The sequence below is a fragment of the Ochotona princeps genome, chromosome 26 (assembly GCF_030435755.1).
Source record: "Ochotona princeps isolate mOchPri1 chromosome 26, mOchPri1.hap1, whole genome shotgun sequence".
Classification (NCBI taxonomy): Eukaryota; Metazoa; Chordata; class Mammalia; order Lagomorpha; family Ochotonidae; genus Ochotona; species Ochotona princeps.
The window spans coordinates 19,509,302-19,527,363 of NC_080857.1; the positions used below are offsets into that span (position 1 = coordinate 19,509,302).

At 42.5% G+C, this 18,062-nt stretch overlaps 1 protein-coding gene across 10 annotated transcripts in view; it reads left to right on the plus strand.

Annotated features, from left to right (window-relative positions):
- The window catches only part of NUMB (NUMB endocytic adaptor protein), a 96,862-nt gene that overhangs the window by 72,968 nt on the left and 5,832 nt on the right, over positions 1-18,062 (plus strand). For 9 of the 10 annotated variants that reach the window (XM_012926803.2, XM_058655209.1, XM_058655207.1 and 6 more), the window contains 4 exons: positions 7,450-7,524; positions 10,303-10,443; positions 13,204-13,408; positions 16,925-17,218. In XM_012926803.2, coding sequence (XP_012782257.2) covers positions 7,450-7,524; positions 10,303-10,443; positions 13,204-13,408; positions 16,925-17,218 — 715 coding nt within the window. The remainder of the gene's footprint in view (positions 1-7,449; positions 7,525-10,302; positions 10,444-13,203; positions 13,409-16,924; positions 17,219-18,062) is intronic. The other variant, XM_058655206.1, reaches the window with a different exon arrangement.

Here is an 18,062-nt window from a genome sequence, read left to right on the forward strand (position 1 = left end):
TAGAACCGGTGCCCTTGTGAGATCCTGGAGTGTTCAAGGCAAGGACTTTAGCCACTAGGTCACCATGGCATCGGGCCCAATGACTCGGTGTTTTTAATTTTTTTTTTTAAAGATTTATTCACTTTATTACAGCCAGATATACACAGAGGAGGAGAGACAGAGAGGAAGATCCTCCGTCCGATGATTCACTCCCCAAGTGAGCCGCAACGGGCCGATGCGCCGATCTGAAGCCGGGAACCCGGAACCTCCTCTGGGTTTCCCATGCCGGTGCAGTGTCCCAATGCATTGGGCTGTCCTTGACTGCTTTCCCAGGCCACAAGCAGGGAGCTGGATGGGAAGTGGAGCCACCGGGATTAGAACCGGCGCCCATATGGGATCCCGGGGCTTTCAAGGCGAGGACTTTAGCCGCTAGGCCACGCCGCTGAGTATTTTTAATTTTTTAAGCCTTGAGTCACAGTATTTAAAACATGCTGCGAACTGTGATGATGGGGTGTCCATGTCCGAGGGATGGGCAGCATGGTCTCCATTTTCTAGTCCAGTTACTCTCTTAAGTTGATGTAACTGCTTTCATACCTCATTCTTTTTTCCTTAAATGTCCAGAATTTCTTACTTTTTTTTAAAGATATATTTATTTTTATTGGAAAGGCAGATTTGCACAGAGGAAAGACAGATCTTCAGTCCACTGGTTTACTCCCCACGTGTCACAGTGGCCGGAGCTGAGCCAGTTTAAAGCCAGGAGCCGAGAGCTTCCTCCAGGTCTCCCATGTGGGTACAGGGTCCCATGACTATGGGCCAACTCTACTGGTTTTCCAGGCCAGAAGCAAGAAGCTACAAGGAAAGTGGGGCAGGTGGGATCCCGGCATATGCAAGGCGAGGATTCAGCCACTGAGCCATCAGGCCAGGCCCTTACTCTGTTCTTTCTTCATCTTTCTTCTGATTTCACTGAGAAAATAGATAAAAGCTATCAGGAGAAGACTGTCACTTGCCAGGAACCACATCGTATCATTTACCTGCTTCTGTGCCCTTCTGTGTAGTTTTCCCTCCTATTCCAGGGGAGAACTCGCTGTGTCTCTGATTCCTAACAGTCTGAGCCGTGACATCCCTTCTCTCCTCCATAATCCATTCTGTCTTTCTACTGGATCATCCATTTGCATTAAAGTAAACTATCTTTTGAAAAGAGGCTTTTCCTTCATGCCTTCATTTTCTGCCGTTTCATCACCATCACACTGCCAAAACTGCCATTATGAAGTAGTCTTTTATTTTACTACTCCGACAGTCCTATCACTTTACTTGAATTATCAGTAACATTTGGCATAGCTCATGCTTCACTTCCCTTTGGAATGCTCTGGCTCATTTAGAGTTCATGGATTATGCTCTCCCAGGTTGTCCCCTTGTATCAGTGTCCATTTCTCTGTCTTTGGACGTTTTTCTATCTATACATCACCCTTGATGATCTCATCCAGTGTTATGGCTTTCAATATCATCCATGTGCCAGTAGTGGAAATTAGGTATCCAGGCTTGTCCCCTGAACTCCACAGTGAAATTTCCATCTTAGAACAATAGAGGAGTCAAAGACACAAACACTACCTTTAGCCATGGCCAAGATACTTCTAGCTTTGTGACTAATATCTACCTCATGTGATTGTTACAAAGATTAATTAAGTAACCATAAGCAAAGTATACAAAAATATCTGCTACAGTTGATTTAACATGGTTAAATTTTTCCGTTTTGATCTCTGAAAGCAACTCACACTTTCACATGTTGCAGACCTTGGTCCTCTAGACTGGTCTCCCCTGGCTGTCTCCATCTCATTTCACAGTAACTCTGCCTGCCCCTTGGCTCTACTTTGAAGCCTGGCTGATCTTGACCCCTCTCTGCCTTTTATACCAACATCCAGTCTACTAACAGGTTCTGCCTGCTTCAGCCTTCAAGAACTGCCCTGGCCTGCAACATCTCTTCTCCCTCAAATCATGGCAGTGGCAGTGGCAGCTGCCTCTCCTCTTCTGCTTGTCACTTGTCATTGTTGTCACTCACCCTCGTTTCTCAAAAGATCACCATGGTGATCCTTTGGAAACAGCGGTCCTATGGTGTTGTTGCTCCACTGCCCCAAATCCTGCTGAACTCTGCATAGAAAAAACGAAAGTCTTTTGGGCCTTGTACACCACTGCATTCCCTATGTTCCTTTTCCTCTCTCTCTCTCTCAAAAAAAAAAAAAAAAAGTTTTGTTTTGTTTTGTTTTTTCTCATTTATTCCAATTGGAAAATCACATATACAGAGAGAAGGAGAGACGGAGAGAAAAATCTTCCGTCCACTGGCTCATTCTCCGAATGGCTGCAATAGCTGGAGCCAAGCTGATCTAAAACCAGGAACCAGGAGCCTCCTCCGGATGTCCAGTGAAGGTGCAGGGACCCAGGGCTTTGGGCCATCCTCTATTGCTTTCCCAGGCTCCAAGCAAGGAGCTGGATGGGAAGTAAAACAGCCAAGATAGGAACTGGCACCCACATAGGATCCCAGCATATGCAAGGCAAGGGCTTCAACCACTAGGCTACTGCACTGGGCCTCCTTTTTCCTATCTTAGCTCATCCTCCCCTCTCTCCCTCTTGTTCTGTTCCTGCCATGCTGGTTGGCTTTTTTTTGGGCGGGGGAAGGGTTGGTTATTCTTTGAATACATTAGCTAGCATTCCACCTTGGGGTGTCTGGGGAACTTAGCTGTGTCTCCCTTTGGTCAAAAGTCCTGTCTCAATTAGGCATTTACGATAATCTGGGTTTAAAATCCATATACTAGGGCCCAGTGCAATAGCCTAGTGGCTAAAGTCCTCACCTTGCATGTACTGGGACCCCATATGAGTGCCGGTTCTATTTCTGGCTGCGCTACTTCCCATTCAGCTCCCTGCTTGTAGCCTGGGAAGGCATTCCAGGATGGCCCAATGCCTTGGGACCCTGCACCCATGTTGGAGACCAGGAAGAAGCTCCTGGCTCCTGGGTTCAGATTAGCTCAGCTCTGACTGTTGCGGCCACTTGGAAAGTGAACTAATGAATGGAAGATTTTTCTCTGTGTTTCTCCTTCTCTCTGTATCTCCCTCCGGATGAAAATAAGTACATGTTTTTTAAAAAATACTACCTTCATATACACATGTTCCTCATTCTATCTCATAGCTTCATTTTTCTCCGATAGGCCTCATCACCAGTTGTCATATAGTACATTTACTTAATTCTTTCCCACTAAAATGTAAGCTCCAGGGACAGAAATGTTTACTGTTTTGTTTACTGCCAAGCCCTTGGTGCCTGCAACAGTATGTGATCCATGGTAGCTGCTGCAACACATTTGATTTAGTGATTGAATAAATGAATGAATTAGAAATGTACAACTCTGACCCCCTGTAGTGCAAGGAATCAGTCCCAAAAATTAGTACAAAATTGTGTAACTATTGTAAGTACTGCTGGGACAGAAAGGAAGTAATAATGTCACAGAATGTGATGAAAGCTTTTAGGTGGCAGCTAAGGTTGAGGTTAAAACTGTGAGTTCCACTTACATTAAAGAGAAAGGGATGCCAGAGGCATCAGGTAAGCAGTCAAGGACGTCCCAAAGCCTTGGGACGCTGCACCCGTGTGGGAGACCTGGAGGTGGTTACTGGCTCCCAGCCTGGATTGGTGCAGCACTGGCCATTGTGGTCACATGGGAAGTGAATCATTGGACGGAAGATCTTCCTCTCTGTCTCTCCTCCTCTCTGTATATCTGACTTTGTAATAACAAGTAAATCTTAAAAAAAAAATTGTCTGCATCTCTATTGAGCTTCACTTCATCCGTTCATCTTCAAAGGAAGACGTCTCTCATCCTGTCTAAAACTGTATTCTAGCTTCATCTCATCCTTCCTCCCAGCAAACTTTGTTCTCTGGACTGTTTTTTCTAGGGCCTTCAGTCTCCATCTTTCCTCTAATTTTTTTTCCCACTCAGCATATAGAAATGATCTATTGTTATTAAAAGTATGTACATCAGTCTTTCAGAAGGCTGTGCTAATGGGAGAAATTGTTAAAAGCTTAGTAATGTAATAAATACCCATCAATTATATATTGCCCTGTTAAATTCCAAATACTGTGTATAAGCTCTGATTTTTTCATTTTAACAAACCTACAGTTATTTTCCAGATGAAGAAATGGAAACCCAGAATTTATCATTTGCTTGGCTTACTAATAATATTAGCACTGAATTCACACTCATACTTGCCTTGCTCTATTTTCATAATTTCCAATAAAACATGTTCATTTATTACAACTGTTATAGACTTCATTTCCTATATTGCATTATAGGTCTCCTATTATAGGAAAACTTTTTAAAGAAAATACTTAATGTTTGTAGACCCTTCTTGCCTTGTAGACTACTTCCCAACCTGTTCTAGATCATCTCCCACTTCTGTGTCAGTAAAGGTATTTGAATATGTGCTGTGTGTGTGACAGAACAAAAAAGGGAAGGGAGTGGGAGAGAGAGAAAAAAAAAAGGAAAAGAAGGAAGAAAAGTAGGTAGGTGTATTGGTTGATTTTACAATTATCTCATGTGATTGTGGAGCTAGCAACTTGGAAATCTATAGTGCAGACCAATAGGCTGGAGACTGGGGCAGAATTTCTTTCTCAACTGATATGATACGGCCCACCCATATTATCAAGGCTAATCTCATTTATCTATAGTCAGTTGGTTATAAATAGCAATCCCAGCTACAAATTACTGCCAGAGCAACATTTATGCTTAAGCAAGTAACTAGGTAATTAGCCTTCTTAACACCTCAATTTACTATCACAACCTCTCTAATTCTGCCCTGGCCTCATTAATAAATGCAGAGGCGCTTTTTTTGTGTATGTGTGGATTCTTTTTCCCCAGATTTATGTATTTCTTTTGAATGTTACAGAGACAGAGAGATAAAGACAAAGAGAGATCTGGTTCACTCCCCAGAGGTCCCCACGGCCAGTGTTGAGCCAGGCTGAAGCCAGGAGCTTCATCCAAGACTTGAACTTGGTAGTGGATGAAAGCCGTCCAGACACTTGACTGTCTTTGCATGCATCATTAGCAGGGAACTGGTTTGTAAGAGGAGCAGCTAGGACATGAAGTGGCACCCATATGGGATGCCTGCATTGTAGGCAGCATCCTCACCCACCACTCCACAATACTAGCCTCTACTGGACTCTTTTTATATTCCTGCTCAACTTGATCATTAATCTCTACATAACATTTGACATTTTTAACTTCTCACTACTTTCTGAAACTCTTCTGCCTTAGTTTCATTGACATTAATCTCTCATTAATCTCTCCAATCTCTGTACATATTCATTTTATTTTAGTTCAAGAAATTATTCATGTTTCCCCAACACTTAAATAATTGGTGTTCTCCAATGTTCTTGGCCCTCTTATTACATAATGGTTTGCATCTCCCAATTTGAAAATTTCAGTGTTAAAAATCTATGAGCTTCAGACCTTTCTATCCCATTGTCTGTTGAATATGTGCACCAGAATACTGCATGTACACTTCAAATTCTGCTTTCTTCCCGTCAAACTTGATTTTTGCATCTCTACTTCTTTTCTACCTTTTTTTGAGAGTATCTTTTCCACTCAGCTCAACCTATTACCAGTATTTGAGAAATGACTACTGGATGGCATATTTTTCTCTGGCTGTTTCTCTATGCCTTTGAAATAAAGGAAGATAAATGTTTTAAAATGCTAGTCTGGTTGAGTAAGCTTAAATTTTTCAGTAGCTGGTTTATTTATTTGAAAAATGAGGAGTCAGAGATCTACCACTTGCTGGTTTACTCTCTAGATGCCCACAACAGCTGGGACTGGGCCAGGCTGAAGCAGGGAGCTAGGAACTCAGTCCAGGTCTCCCACATCGGGAGCAGTACCCAGCTCCTTGAGCTGTCACCTGCTGCCTCCCAAAAGTGCCCATGAGCAGGAAGCTGGAGTCAGGAGCAGACCTGGTGTTTAAATTTGGCCATTCCAGAATGGGATGCTAACATCCCAAGTGGCATCTTACTCATCACACCAAATACCCTCCCCCAGCTTAGTAACTTCTAGTTGTCCGCAGAATTAAGATGCAGTTCATTGGCAGGTATACACGGCCCTTCATGTATAGGCTTTCTTTGTGCTTTTCCCCCATTGTGCCTCGCTCGGCTCGCTTTAAAGCCATACTGAAATATTTATACAGCCTCATACTTGCTGTGTCATTTGCCTGCATGTCTGGTTCCACTGTTTGTTCTTCTTGGCCTTTCTGTTGCTTGTGCCTTTTCTCTGCAACCCTTGTAACATGTAGAGCGGCAAGGAAATTTATTTCAAGATTCAGTTAGACCTTTGTGCAAGCTTCCCCAATTTCCCTACATAGATTTGACTAAGCTCCCTTTTTGTTTTCAGCTCTAGTCTAGTACTTATTACTGTGTCTGTCTTTTGTCTATCTGAGTGTTGCCTTCCGGTGGACTATCTTTTGTATTGTTTTCACTGGACACGTACCAAATGTGTGACAATAGAGATGATGAACTCAACAGTTAATTTAAACAAGACTATCCTCCCATAGCAAGGATTGCCAGATTTAAGCACACAGATTAGCACCAAATTCCTTTTGATCTCTGCACTTCATAATCTGATACCTAGTCTCAACCTTCTTTGTGCTTTGGTTTTATTTTACCTATATCTTTGGAGCAATTAAGACATTGTTCAGTTGATACTACAATGTATCACGGGAGAAAATATACATCAGCTTATGTGTGTCACAAGAAACCTTTTCTCAGCCAGAAAAAGAAAACTCGTGTTATAAAAAGTTATTTTTCAGTAGTTTTGTAATCCTCCTATGTCCTTAAAATGTGTTTATGAATTTAATGTTGAAATTAAACTGCTTCTGAATTAATCTTAAGAGAGATTCTTTTTTAAAGATGGTTAGTAGAATAATGAAGACTCCTCACGTTTCAGCATGAACATGTCCGATGGCCAGGGATCTTGCTGCACACATCGGGGTCAGAATTGAGGAACGACCTTGTGTCTAGCTAGGCTTACCGCTGCATCCTACTCTAAACCAACATGTAGAAGTTGCTTGTGGTGTAACTCCTTATGTACTTAATGTTCTTCTGACTTTTGGTTTTATTGGTAGAATTTTTTAAATAGTTGAAAAAACTAGCTATAAATTCTTTGCCCTTAATGGAATGTGATACTTGGTTTTAGTTCCATCTGTTCTTTCCCTTTTACTTAATTTTCTTACTGTTTTATGTTATGTTTCTGAAGGAATGCCTTTGGCTTGTTTTTCCCTGGATGTCTCTGCAGTTTGGTTTGAGCATCTGACTTTAGGTCCCCCTCCTGAACTTGGACTCCATTCTGTACTTGTGACCTTCGGAAGGCAGCAGTCTGTTTCTGTGTGGGATGACTTTACTAATGTGATTTATGTTTGTCTCTCTCCCCTCCCTTTGATTTCTCTTAAAAGACTGGAAAGAAAGCAGTTAAGGCAGTCCTGTGGGTATCAGCAGATGGGCTTAGAGTTGTGGATGAAAAAACAAAGGTAAGATTTTTAGAAACTTGAATGTGACTGTTCATATGATCTTTTTTTTAATCCTGAAAAATCAAATGTGATGTCATTGACCTCTATATGTTCAGCTTTGTCCAAAGTACAATCTTCTGAGAAACTCTTAAACATTTAGGAAGCCAATTTAGTTACGCATTTACTTTATAAAAAGAATTCTCTCAACATCCTCTCCTATATGACACACTGTTTAATGTACTAAGTATTACAACTTTAAGATTTGGGTTCCTTCTATTCTTACATAGTAAAAAAAATTCACTCCCCACCCCACAACTGTAAATGGGAAAGGCTGAAGGGCCATGTTCTACAATTTAAAGTTTAAAAAGAGAAAGAGAAAGATGGTGGACCACAACTGGAATTTATTAAGAAAACACTGTTTTTAGAAATGGACTGTTTAAAAACCTAACATAAGTGAAGTCTTAAGGACTTGTAAATGACTATCTGGTTAATATCTAATTAGAATCCAAACAATATCTCATCATAAGTAGCATTTTTGCCTTTGAGAGAAAGTGATCATAAGTGGGTAAATAGGAATAAGGACACAGAGTATGCTCTTAAAGACCATAATGTATTATATAAGGGCATTTAATAATTAATTAAAATTTCTAAGATCGAAAGTAAGGGAAAAGTGAATCAAGTGGACGGTTTTTCAAGAAAATTAAATGCCACTGAACAGAGAAGAGAAAGCCTGGTAGACAGAGGGAAGTCTGATGGAGATCCTGACACATTCTAAGTAGTTTAACATAGCTGCATTTTAGTTCTTTGACCTCCCATTTAAGGCTTTTTTTTTAAGTTCGAGAAAAATAGAAAGCTTAAATTTTAGTGTTACTGCTTTTCTTAAAAAGCTTGTGTAGTTTTTCTTAAAATTTGTGTAAGATATTACTTGAGAGCCAGAGTTTATGGAGAAACAGGAGATCTTCCATCTGCTGGTTCACTCCCAAATGGCTGCGTTAACTGGAGCTGCGCAGTCTGAAGCCAGGAACCAGTATCATCTTCTGGGTCTCCGAAGTGAGCGCAGGGGTCTGAGGACTTGAGTCATCTTGAGCTGCTTTCCCAGGTGCATTAACAGGGAGCCAGATCCAAACCAGTCCCCACAGGCGATGACACTGGTCCCTACAGTTTGCTTTAGTGTTTTATATGAGGTATGGGGTACTTGGGAGCCGTGTTCAAGTGTTTGATGGCTTTATGCTGTAATTGGAAAGGATGTTGCCCCCTGGTGGCTTCTTACAGCACCAGCATTTATTAATTTAGCTCCACATTGGGTGACAATAGAAAATAGTGGCTTGTCATCCTTGAACCTGTCTTTGTGTAGATACTTTGCTATGAGAAGGAACTAATACAACATGGGATCAGTGTTTATGATAAGGTTGTACTACAATCTGCACCAAATTTACCATTTGAGGTCCCTAACTTTTGACCAACAAGTTTGTGAAGTTGCCTTGCTGTCCCGTTGTCCTTCTTGGTTCCAGTAGTGTTTCTACTTAAGAATGTAGTAACTCATGGGCAGTTCCTTATAAAAAGCACACATTACATGAATTGTGCTTGGGAAAATTGTATTTGTATAACTAAAAAGAAGAAAAAATTAGAAAGCATATCTTTAGTATGTTTGACTTCCAGTGATGCCTAAGTAAAACTTGTATTGAACTGAATCTCCCACAGACTACTATGAGCTGAACAAAGCAGTGCAGTTAATATAAGACACTGGAGGATAAGGCAAAGCGGGCAAACTCTGCAGAGAAATTGACAGTTGGAAGAAGAAAGTGGTGCTGGGTGATTTCCTATCTCAGTTTCTAATCTAAATATAGGTCCTGGTCTACACCCTAAAGGGTAGCAGAACTTCTCACTCTGTTCTAAAAAAAAAAAAAAAAGCCTAGTAGATAGCATTTAAAGTAACGATAGCTGCTAGAATATAAAGAGGGTATCTGATTCCTCAATCATTCAAGTACAAAGCAGACTTTGCATGGCCCCACTGAGGATATAAAAACAGAATCAAGCTGCTGTCCAAAAGATAATTTTCATGTGAGTATAATCAAATTAGTCATCTGCTAAAGTGTAATGTAATAGAATCCAAGCTCTCCACATGTTATACTCACAATGTCTACAGTATAAATTCAGAATCACACAGCCTACAAAGAAACAGATAAGTATGTGGCTGATTCTCATCAGAAATGATGATTAAAAACCCAGCCATGAGATGATCCATGGCCCAAAGGTTGGAGTTAGGCAGCAAGGATTTTGAAGCAGGTGTTCGAGCTGTATGCGGTGATGAAGAGGGAAATATGCTCATATCTGATGAGGAGATGGGGAACCTCAGCGCAAAGATAGAAACTCTGAAAAAGAACCACTTGGAAATTCTCCATCACAAAAGTGGAGTATCTGAAACAAAAATATTTACTAGATGAGACATACTGTTAGTTGAAAAAAAATGTAGAGCAGTATGTGTATATTGTACTAATTTGTATAACGGTGGTAAGAATATGACTATTATATGCCTGTTTATATTTGCAAATAAACCAGAAGAATTATATATATTGCTATACACGCATTGTCAAATTGAATATGGATGAGACCTAAAGCTGAGATCCACTCGCTTCTGTTGTGATGAAAGCAGGCGTCAAAGCCGACGCCCCTGGGGTGCCAGCAGCCTGAGCCACTGTGGTGTGGACCTTCTGTGCTGTGAAATGAATACCTTGTCTTCGCTGAGAACCTTAGCTGACCTTGTAAGTCGTCTGCTCCACTCTGCTTCCCGTTTTCTAGGACCTCATAGTGGACCAGACAATAGAGAAAGTTTCTTTCTGTGCCCCAGATAGGAACTTTGATAGAGCCTTCTCTTACATATGTCGCGACGGCACCACACGGCGCTGGATCTGTCACTGCTTCATGGCCGTCAAGGACACGGTGAGCCTCAGCTCTGCTGCTTCCGGCTCGGCTCAGCCAAGCAGTTTGTCTTAATTTCTTTCTTTGTCTTTATTCATTTAAAACACCAAGACACAGAGATAGATGGGCAGAGAGAGAGGTCTTCCATCCACTGGTTAATTCCCCAGTTTCCCCAAACAGCTAGTGCTAGAGCAAGTCATAGCCAGGATCCTGGAGCTCATTCTGGGTCTCCCACATGGATGGCAAGGACCCAACTACTTGAGTCATCACCACTGTCCCTCGGGGTATGCATAAGTGGGAAGCTAGAAATGTAGAAATGGGGCCCGGCCTGGTGGCCTAGCAGCTAAAGTCTTTGTCTTGAACCTAGCCTACTTATATTAAAGGAGTTCACACTCTTGGTATGACCCTGTGAATTACAACTCACAGAGCAAAGTGATTGGCTGAGATCCAGTTATTAAAGGAAAAAATAAAAGTCCTCTGGTGACAATGGTTGTTAAATTAAACTTCTCATTATTGAAAATATGTTCGGCATTCTTAATATATTTGTTGGCTGACACATTTGTACAGAAGATATTGGCATCTAGAAAGTACCCATAATTTATTTGCAAAATACATATGAAAGAGCTGAATTAGTATGTAATTAACTAAAAATAGAAATGGTAGAATGAACTGTCAGGAATTACTGCATAGTGAAATTTTTATTTTTAACGTAGAATATTTTGGGTCCTGGCACAGTGGCCTAATGGCTAAAGTCCTCGCCTTGAACACACCGGGATCCCATATGGGCGCCGGTTCTAATCCCAACAGCTCCGCTTCCCATCCAGCTCCGTGCCTGTGGCCTGGGAAAGCAGTCAAGGACGGCCCAAAGCCTTGGGATCCGGCACCCACGTGGGAGACCTGGAGGAAGTTCCTGGCTCCTGGCTCCAGATCGGCACAGCAATACTTTTTTTAAAGGTTTACTTTATTATTTAATTTTTTTAAAGATTTATTTATTTTTATTACAAAGTCGGATATACAGAGAAGAGAGACAGAGAGGAAGATCTTCCATCTGATGATTCACTCCCCAAGTGACCACAATGGCCAGTGCTGTGCCGATCTGGAGCCAGGAGCCAGGAACTTCCTCCAGGTCTCCCACATGGGTGCAGGGTCCCAAGGCTTTGGGCCGTCTTTGACTGCTTTCCCAGGCCACAGGCAGGGAGCTGGATGGGAAGTGGAGCTGCTGGGATTAGAACCAGCGCCCATATGGGATCCCGGCACATTCAAGGCAAGGACTTTAGCCGTTAGGCCACTGTGCCGGACCCTATTTTATTATTTAAAAGACAGAGTGACATGCGCATATATGGCTCTTCCATCTTCCGGTTACTGCCCAGATGGCCACAGTGGATTGGCCCAAGGCAAAACCATGAGCTTGGAGCATCTTCCAGGTCTTCAAACTGGTTGCACGTTCCTGAGCACTGTGGGCATCTCTGCTGCTTTCCCAGTCGCATAAGCAGGGAGCTAGGGCAGCTGGGACTCAAACCTCTGCCCATTTGGGATGCCAACACTGCAGGCAGCAGGTTCACCCACTACCACACAACCCTGGCCCCAGCTCTGTCTTTTAAATAGTAATTTTCAAATGCGAATCTTTGAATGTTTCTTGTTTCATGCCTTAATATGCCTTATGTCCTCTCCTGCTGGGAAGTTAGTTGAAAACTCACATGGATTCAGAGTGAGTCTAACAATGTTTAAATAAGCAGTTAAACATTTCATAGTCATGGAAACTCATGGGAGCAAAAACCATTTTAAACTTCATTCTCCTTGAGATAGCTGATATTGGTAAAAATCCAGTGAAATGGCTTGTTCAGAACCATATGCAGAAGCAGATGCCTGGTGGAAATTTGAAATCACCCAAAGGCTCCCTGCTCCTAAATAGCTCTTTTCGCTATGAATGATGCCAACATTTATTGCACCATTCCTAACATTTTTATTCTCCAGTTAGAAATATGGTCTAAAACACAGATAACCATGGAAAAAAACAATAGAAGTAATACACACACACACTGTATTAAATTGGCCATTGTTTTAACCCACTCTTTAGATAAGCCTCCTTCCCATGCTCAAGCAAATCAGTTTTATCTGTTTACTTTGTAACTAGAGAGTATGGATGAAAATACTTTCATCCTGGTCTATGTATGGTTGGAAGATAGAGTTGGGGATTAGAGAGAGCTACAAGAAAATGGGGAAGGTATGAATAAAAGCCTTAGGGTTTGAGGGACGTAAATGGCCAACTCCCTTTAGTGGGGACTAAAGGGGAAACTCTAAAAAGCTAAGCTTTCCTTTGGGAGTGGTAATTTTTAGAACTTTCAACTTGGTGTCTTTTTTTCCTGGATATGTTGACCATGTATTTTAGCTCCTGAAGTGTCCCTACCTTCCCAGTGGTTTCTTAGGAATGCAGACTGAAGATGCCACCATTCTTCCAAGGGGCCATTAGGGTTTTCATATCAAAGCTTAAAGCCTCTTCTAAGCTGATAGCCAGAGCTGACATGACATTTCAGCGACCTGAAGCCGGCAAAAGCATGGGCTGCTGATGATCACTTTCCTTGGGGCCTCTAACAGTTAAAGTACTTGAAGTATCATAAGCATTATCTTATATGATGTATTCATTTAAATTAGTTTGGAATGCTATTATAGTAAACAGTTTTAAGCGGCAATTTACGATATCTTGTCTGGAAATATGTACGTGTGTGTCTGATTGTTTTTGTTGTAACTACTTAAAAAGTTTTGAAAATCTATTCTCCGCAGGGTGAGAGACTGAGCCACGCAGTAGGCTGTGCTTTCGCAGCCTGTCTAGAGCGCAAGCAGAAGCGGGAGAAGGAATGTGGGGTGACGGCTACTTTTGATGCCAGTCGGACCACTTTTACAAGAGAAGGATCGTTCCGTGTCACAACAGCCACTGAACAAGCAGAAAGAGAGGAGATCATGAAACAAATGCAGGACGCCAAGAAAGGTACAATGTGTTCTACAGTGCATGTTTGTGTAATGCAGTTCCCCCAACAGGTATTCCGAAGCTTATCAGAAAAGTATTTTGTAATCAGAGAGAACTTTTGAAAACATGGGAGGTATTTAACAACAAAGCTGAAGATTTCACAAAAGTGCTTTCTTTTAGAATGGCTAATTTAAATGACTTCAAAAATGTTTACTCTTTCCATTATAAGCTATCTGGGGAATCTGAAAAGGTAGCTGAAAAAGCTGCAACTGGGAGCTCACATTGTGATGTAGCAGGTTATACCAATGTGACCCTGGTATGCCATGAGTGCCAGTCCCACTGGACCCCTGCCACCCACCTGGGAGATCTGGGTGGGATTCAGGTCCTGGATTCTGCCTGGCCTTGCCACAGCCATTGCAGCCATTTAGGGAGAGCTCTTCCTTCCAAGGATTCTCTTATCTTCTCTCTCTCTCTTTCTCTGTGTTACACACACACGCAGAGCTTCATATGGATAAATAAACTTTTTTTAAAAGCTGCTGCAATAATCTTTTTAAAATTCAATGTAATCGGGCCCGGTGGCGTGGCCTAGCGGCTAAAGTCCTCGCCTTGAAGGCCCCGGAATCCCATATGGGCACCGGTTCTAATCCCAGCAGCTCCACTTCCATCCAGCTCCCTGCTTGTGGCCTGGGAAAGCAGGAGAGGATGGCCCAAGGATTTGGGACCCTACACCCGCGTGGGAGACCCGGAAGAGGTTCCTGGTCCCGGCATCGGATTGGCGCATAATGGCCCGTTGCTGCTCACTTGGGGAGTGAAACATCAGATGGACGATCTTCCTCTCTGTCTTTCCTCCTCTCTGTATATCCAGCTTTCCAATAATAATAAAATCTAAAAAAAAAAAAAATTCAATGTAATCGTAATTTTTCATTCTGTTGCATCTGATCTCTATCAGAACTAGATGTCATAAGGACATATATCTTGAAAAAAGAGGCACAAATGCCAGAGTTTAAGGCTATAAACAATCCTCTGACGATGATCCTGGCAGGGATCTAATAGTGACAACTGTAGAATTCTGAGTTACACAGCCGTCTGTAAAGTTAGATTGGATGTATTTTAGAACTGATAGAGCTTGGGGAATATGTTTTACATTTTTGTGTACCAGTGTAGCTAGGGTGGAAACAAAAAAGAAATGTCATAATCTTTAAAGATTATCTTCATTTACTTCAAAGTCAGAAAGAGACAAATATCTTCTGTCCACCGGTTCACTTCCCAGATTCCTCAGTCAGCCAGGGCTGGACCAGCCAAAGCCAGGAGCTGCAACTCCATCTGCAACGCCAGTGTTGGATGATCCCAATATCGTTTAGGTTCTAAGCCAAACCTTTTGTATAAAATTATTGATCTAATACTGACTGACCTGAACAGCTATAATTCTTAATTTAATTCTTAAGTCCCTGATCAAAGAAATAAAATTTATTTGACATGAAATTATTGATGACTTTTGTTTAATTGCTTGTAAACATTTACACTAGGCTATCAAAGAATAGGCATCATGATGTCTTTATTAGAAAATGTAATCTGAAGCCCAGCAAGATGACTCAGTGGCTAAATGCTCGTCTAGTACGTACTAGGATCCCATATGGCCACTGGTTTGTGCCCCAGCTGTTTCACTTCCCATCCAGCTCCCTGCTTGTGGCCTGGGAAAGCAGTCAGATGGCCCAAAGCCTTGGGTTCCTGCACCCACATGGGAGACCCAGAAGAAGCCTCCTGGCTCCTGCTTCAGATTTTCTCCACTCTGGCTATTGTGGCCGTTTGGGGGATGAACCGGCAGATGAAAGAGCTTTCTCTCTGTTTCTCCTTTCTCTTTAAATCTCCCTTTAAGCTAAAAATAAATATTTTTAAAAATTTAATATGCCTGCTATTTAATGTACTTTGATTTTCAGTTTTAAAACATTCTATTTTGTTTTTTTTAAGGTCTACTTGCTTATTTGAAAGGCAAAGTAACAGAGAGAAAGATCTTCCCATTGGTTCATTCCCTGAGCAGTAATAGAAAGCCAGGAGTTCATATGGAACTCTCGCTTGGTGGCAAGTACCCAGGAACATAGGCCATGTTCTGTTTTCCCAGGTCCATCAGCAAAGAGCTGGATAGGAAGCAGCTACGACATAAACTGGCACCCTTATGGGATGCTGGCATCACAAGCAGTGGCTTACGTGGCTACACCACAGTGCTAGCCCTATATATTTTCTTTTTAAGATTTATTTATTTCTATGGAAAGTCAGATTTACAGAATGAAGGAGAGACAGAGAGAAAGATCTTCCATCTTCTGCTTCACCCCCCAAATGGCTATAACAGCTGGGGCTAAACCAGGCCAAAGACAGGAATCAGGAGCTTCTTGCAGAACTCTTATTTGGATGCAGGGACCTGGGCACTTGGGCATCTTCTGCTTTCCCAGGCATGTAAGCAGGGAACTGGATCAGAAGTAGAACAGCTAGTCTCAAAATGGTGCTTATGTGGGATGCTTGCATGTAGATAGTAGCTTAAACCATTATGTAACAACACTGACCTCTTAGTCATCATTGTTTAAAGAATTTCACATTAGGATTTCATATTTTTTTTAAAAGTTTGATTGTTTTCACTTTATATGAAACATAGAAAAAGTGTTCTTCCATCTGCTGGTTCACACCCCAATACCCACAGTAGCCAGGTCTTGGCCACCAGTAGCCTAGAACTCAAGTCTGGGTGTCCTTTTGTAGGTGGCCGGATCTCAAGTACCTGAGCCATCACCCACTGCCTGCCTCTCGGGTGCACATTACCAAGAAGCTGGATGGGAGAGGAGAAGTCAGGATTCAAAGCAGGCAATCTCATACAGGATGTGAACATCCAAATGACTAACAGCCACTGAAGATGGGCCCACTCACTGGGTCTTAAAAGTCTTATTTAAAGTTGGGGCCCGGCGGCGTGGCCTAGCGGCTAAAGTCCTCGCCTTGAAAGCCCCGGGATCCCATATGGGCGCCGGTTCTAATCCTGGCAGCTCCACCTCCCATCCAGCTCCCTGCTTGTGGCCTGGGAAAGCAGTTGAGGACGGCCCAATGCATTGGGACACTGCACCCACGTGGGAGACCCGGAGGAGGTTCCTGGTTCCCGGCATCGGATCGGCGCGTACCGGCCCGTTGCGGCTCACTTGGGGAGTGAATCATCGGGTGGAAGATCTTCCTCTCTGTCTCTCCTCCTCTGTGTATATCTGGCTGTAATAAAATGAATAAATCTTTAAAAAAAAAAAAAAAAACATTTTTAAAAAAAAAAAAGTCTTATTTAAAGTTGTAAAAGTCATTGTGTAACAATATTTGTGTCTCAGTAGATATGCCATGTGACATGTAGTAAGTTATGAAACCTATATCTTCCTGAAAAATAAGAGACCTTGCTTCTAGCCTGTCTTTTAAGAGTTATGTTAAAGACCTACCCTGAGAGGGTTTTCAAGTTCATCTCTAAGACTCACAGTTACGTGAAAACATTGCTAAGGTCCTCTTTTCTCTTCTCTTGAGCTGAAACAGATAAGACAGCTGTTGGCTCATCAGCAGCCCCTGGCAACGTTGCCCCATCTCCATCCTCTCCCACCTCGCCCACCTCAGATGCCACTTCCTGTCTGGAGATGAACAACCCTCATGCCATCCCACGCCGGCATGCCCCGATTGAACAGCTTGCTCGCCAAGGCTCTTTCCGAGGATTTCCTGCTCTTAGCCAGAAGATGTCGCCCTTTAAACGCCAACTGTCCCTCCGCATCAACGAGCTGCCTTCCACTATGCAGAGGAAGACTGATTTCCCCATTAAAAACGCAGGTAATGTGGCGTCCACCTGACTCAGCAGGTGCTGGAGCACTGAAGCCTTATCACATCAAGTGGAAACACTCATCCTTGACCTCACCACTCCTCACTGTGGCTGGCTAGTGTGCACCTTGTGTCATTTCTCATGGTGAGAAAACTTAAGTAGGGTCCATGGAAGAAGACAAGATTCGTTCATTTCTCTTCAACAGATAGGTGATGGAGCCATCCTGAAGTTTCTAGCCTGACCTGCAAGGTTTGTGGCTTGTTAAGTGCACCATCTCTCAGCCACCTGCTTCTAAACATCAAGGGGCTGAAGTTTCTGTTTGTATTCTGCCATTTGAGACCCAGCAGGGAATTAATTAAAGAGGCTTTGTAAGTACATACAGTTAAATAATACTACCAGCAGATGTACCAGAAGAAATGGATCAGTGCTCATTGTCCTTGTGGCTGGTTGGCTTCACAGGGAGAAAACTCTCAATGGATCCCTGTATAAACATCAGATCTGTTGTGCCTCACAGAGTGGGCTTGCACCACATAGTCAGAACTGCCACACAGGCCTTCATGTGATCTGTGCAGCCAAGCCAGCTCCTTACAGCTCTGGCCTCATCAAGTGCTCCAGAGCTGAAGTGTCTGGTCTGCCAATGCCTTTATTTATTAAGTCCTGTTTGACTTCCCTCTGGGACACATCAGGCCATTGCTATAATAGAACAGGAGAAAGCTGTGTCTCAGTAGGGCACGCCCACTGATGGGAACATAAAACTAGAGAGGTAACTTCCTTTGGCAGCTGAAACTAGGCCTAAAGTGCAGCGGAAGGAGGTGGTTACCAAGCATCTTTTCAGCGCTCAACTCCTATAAAAGC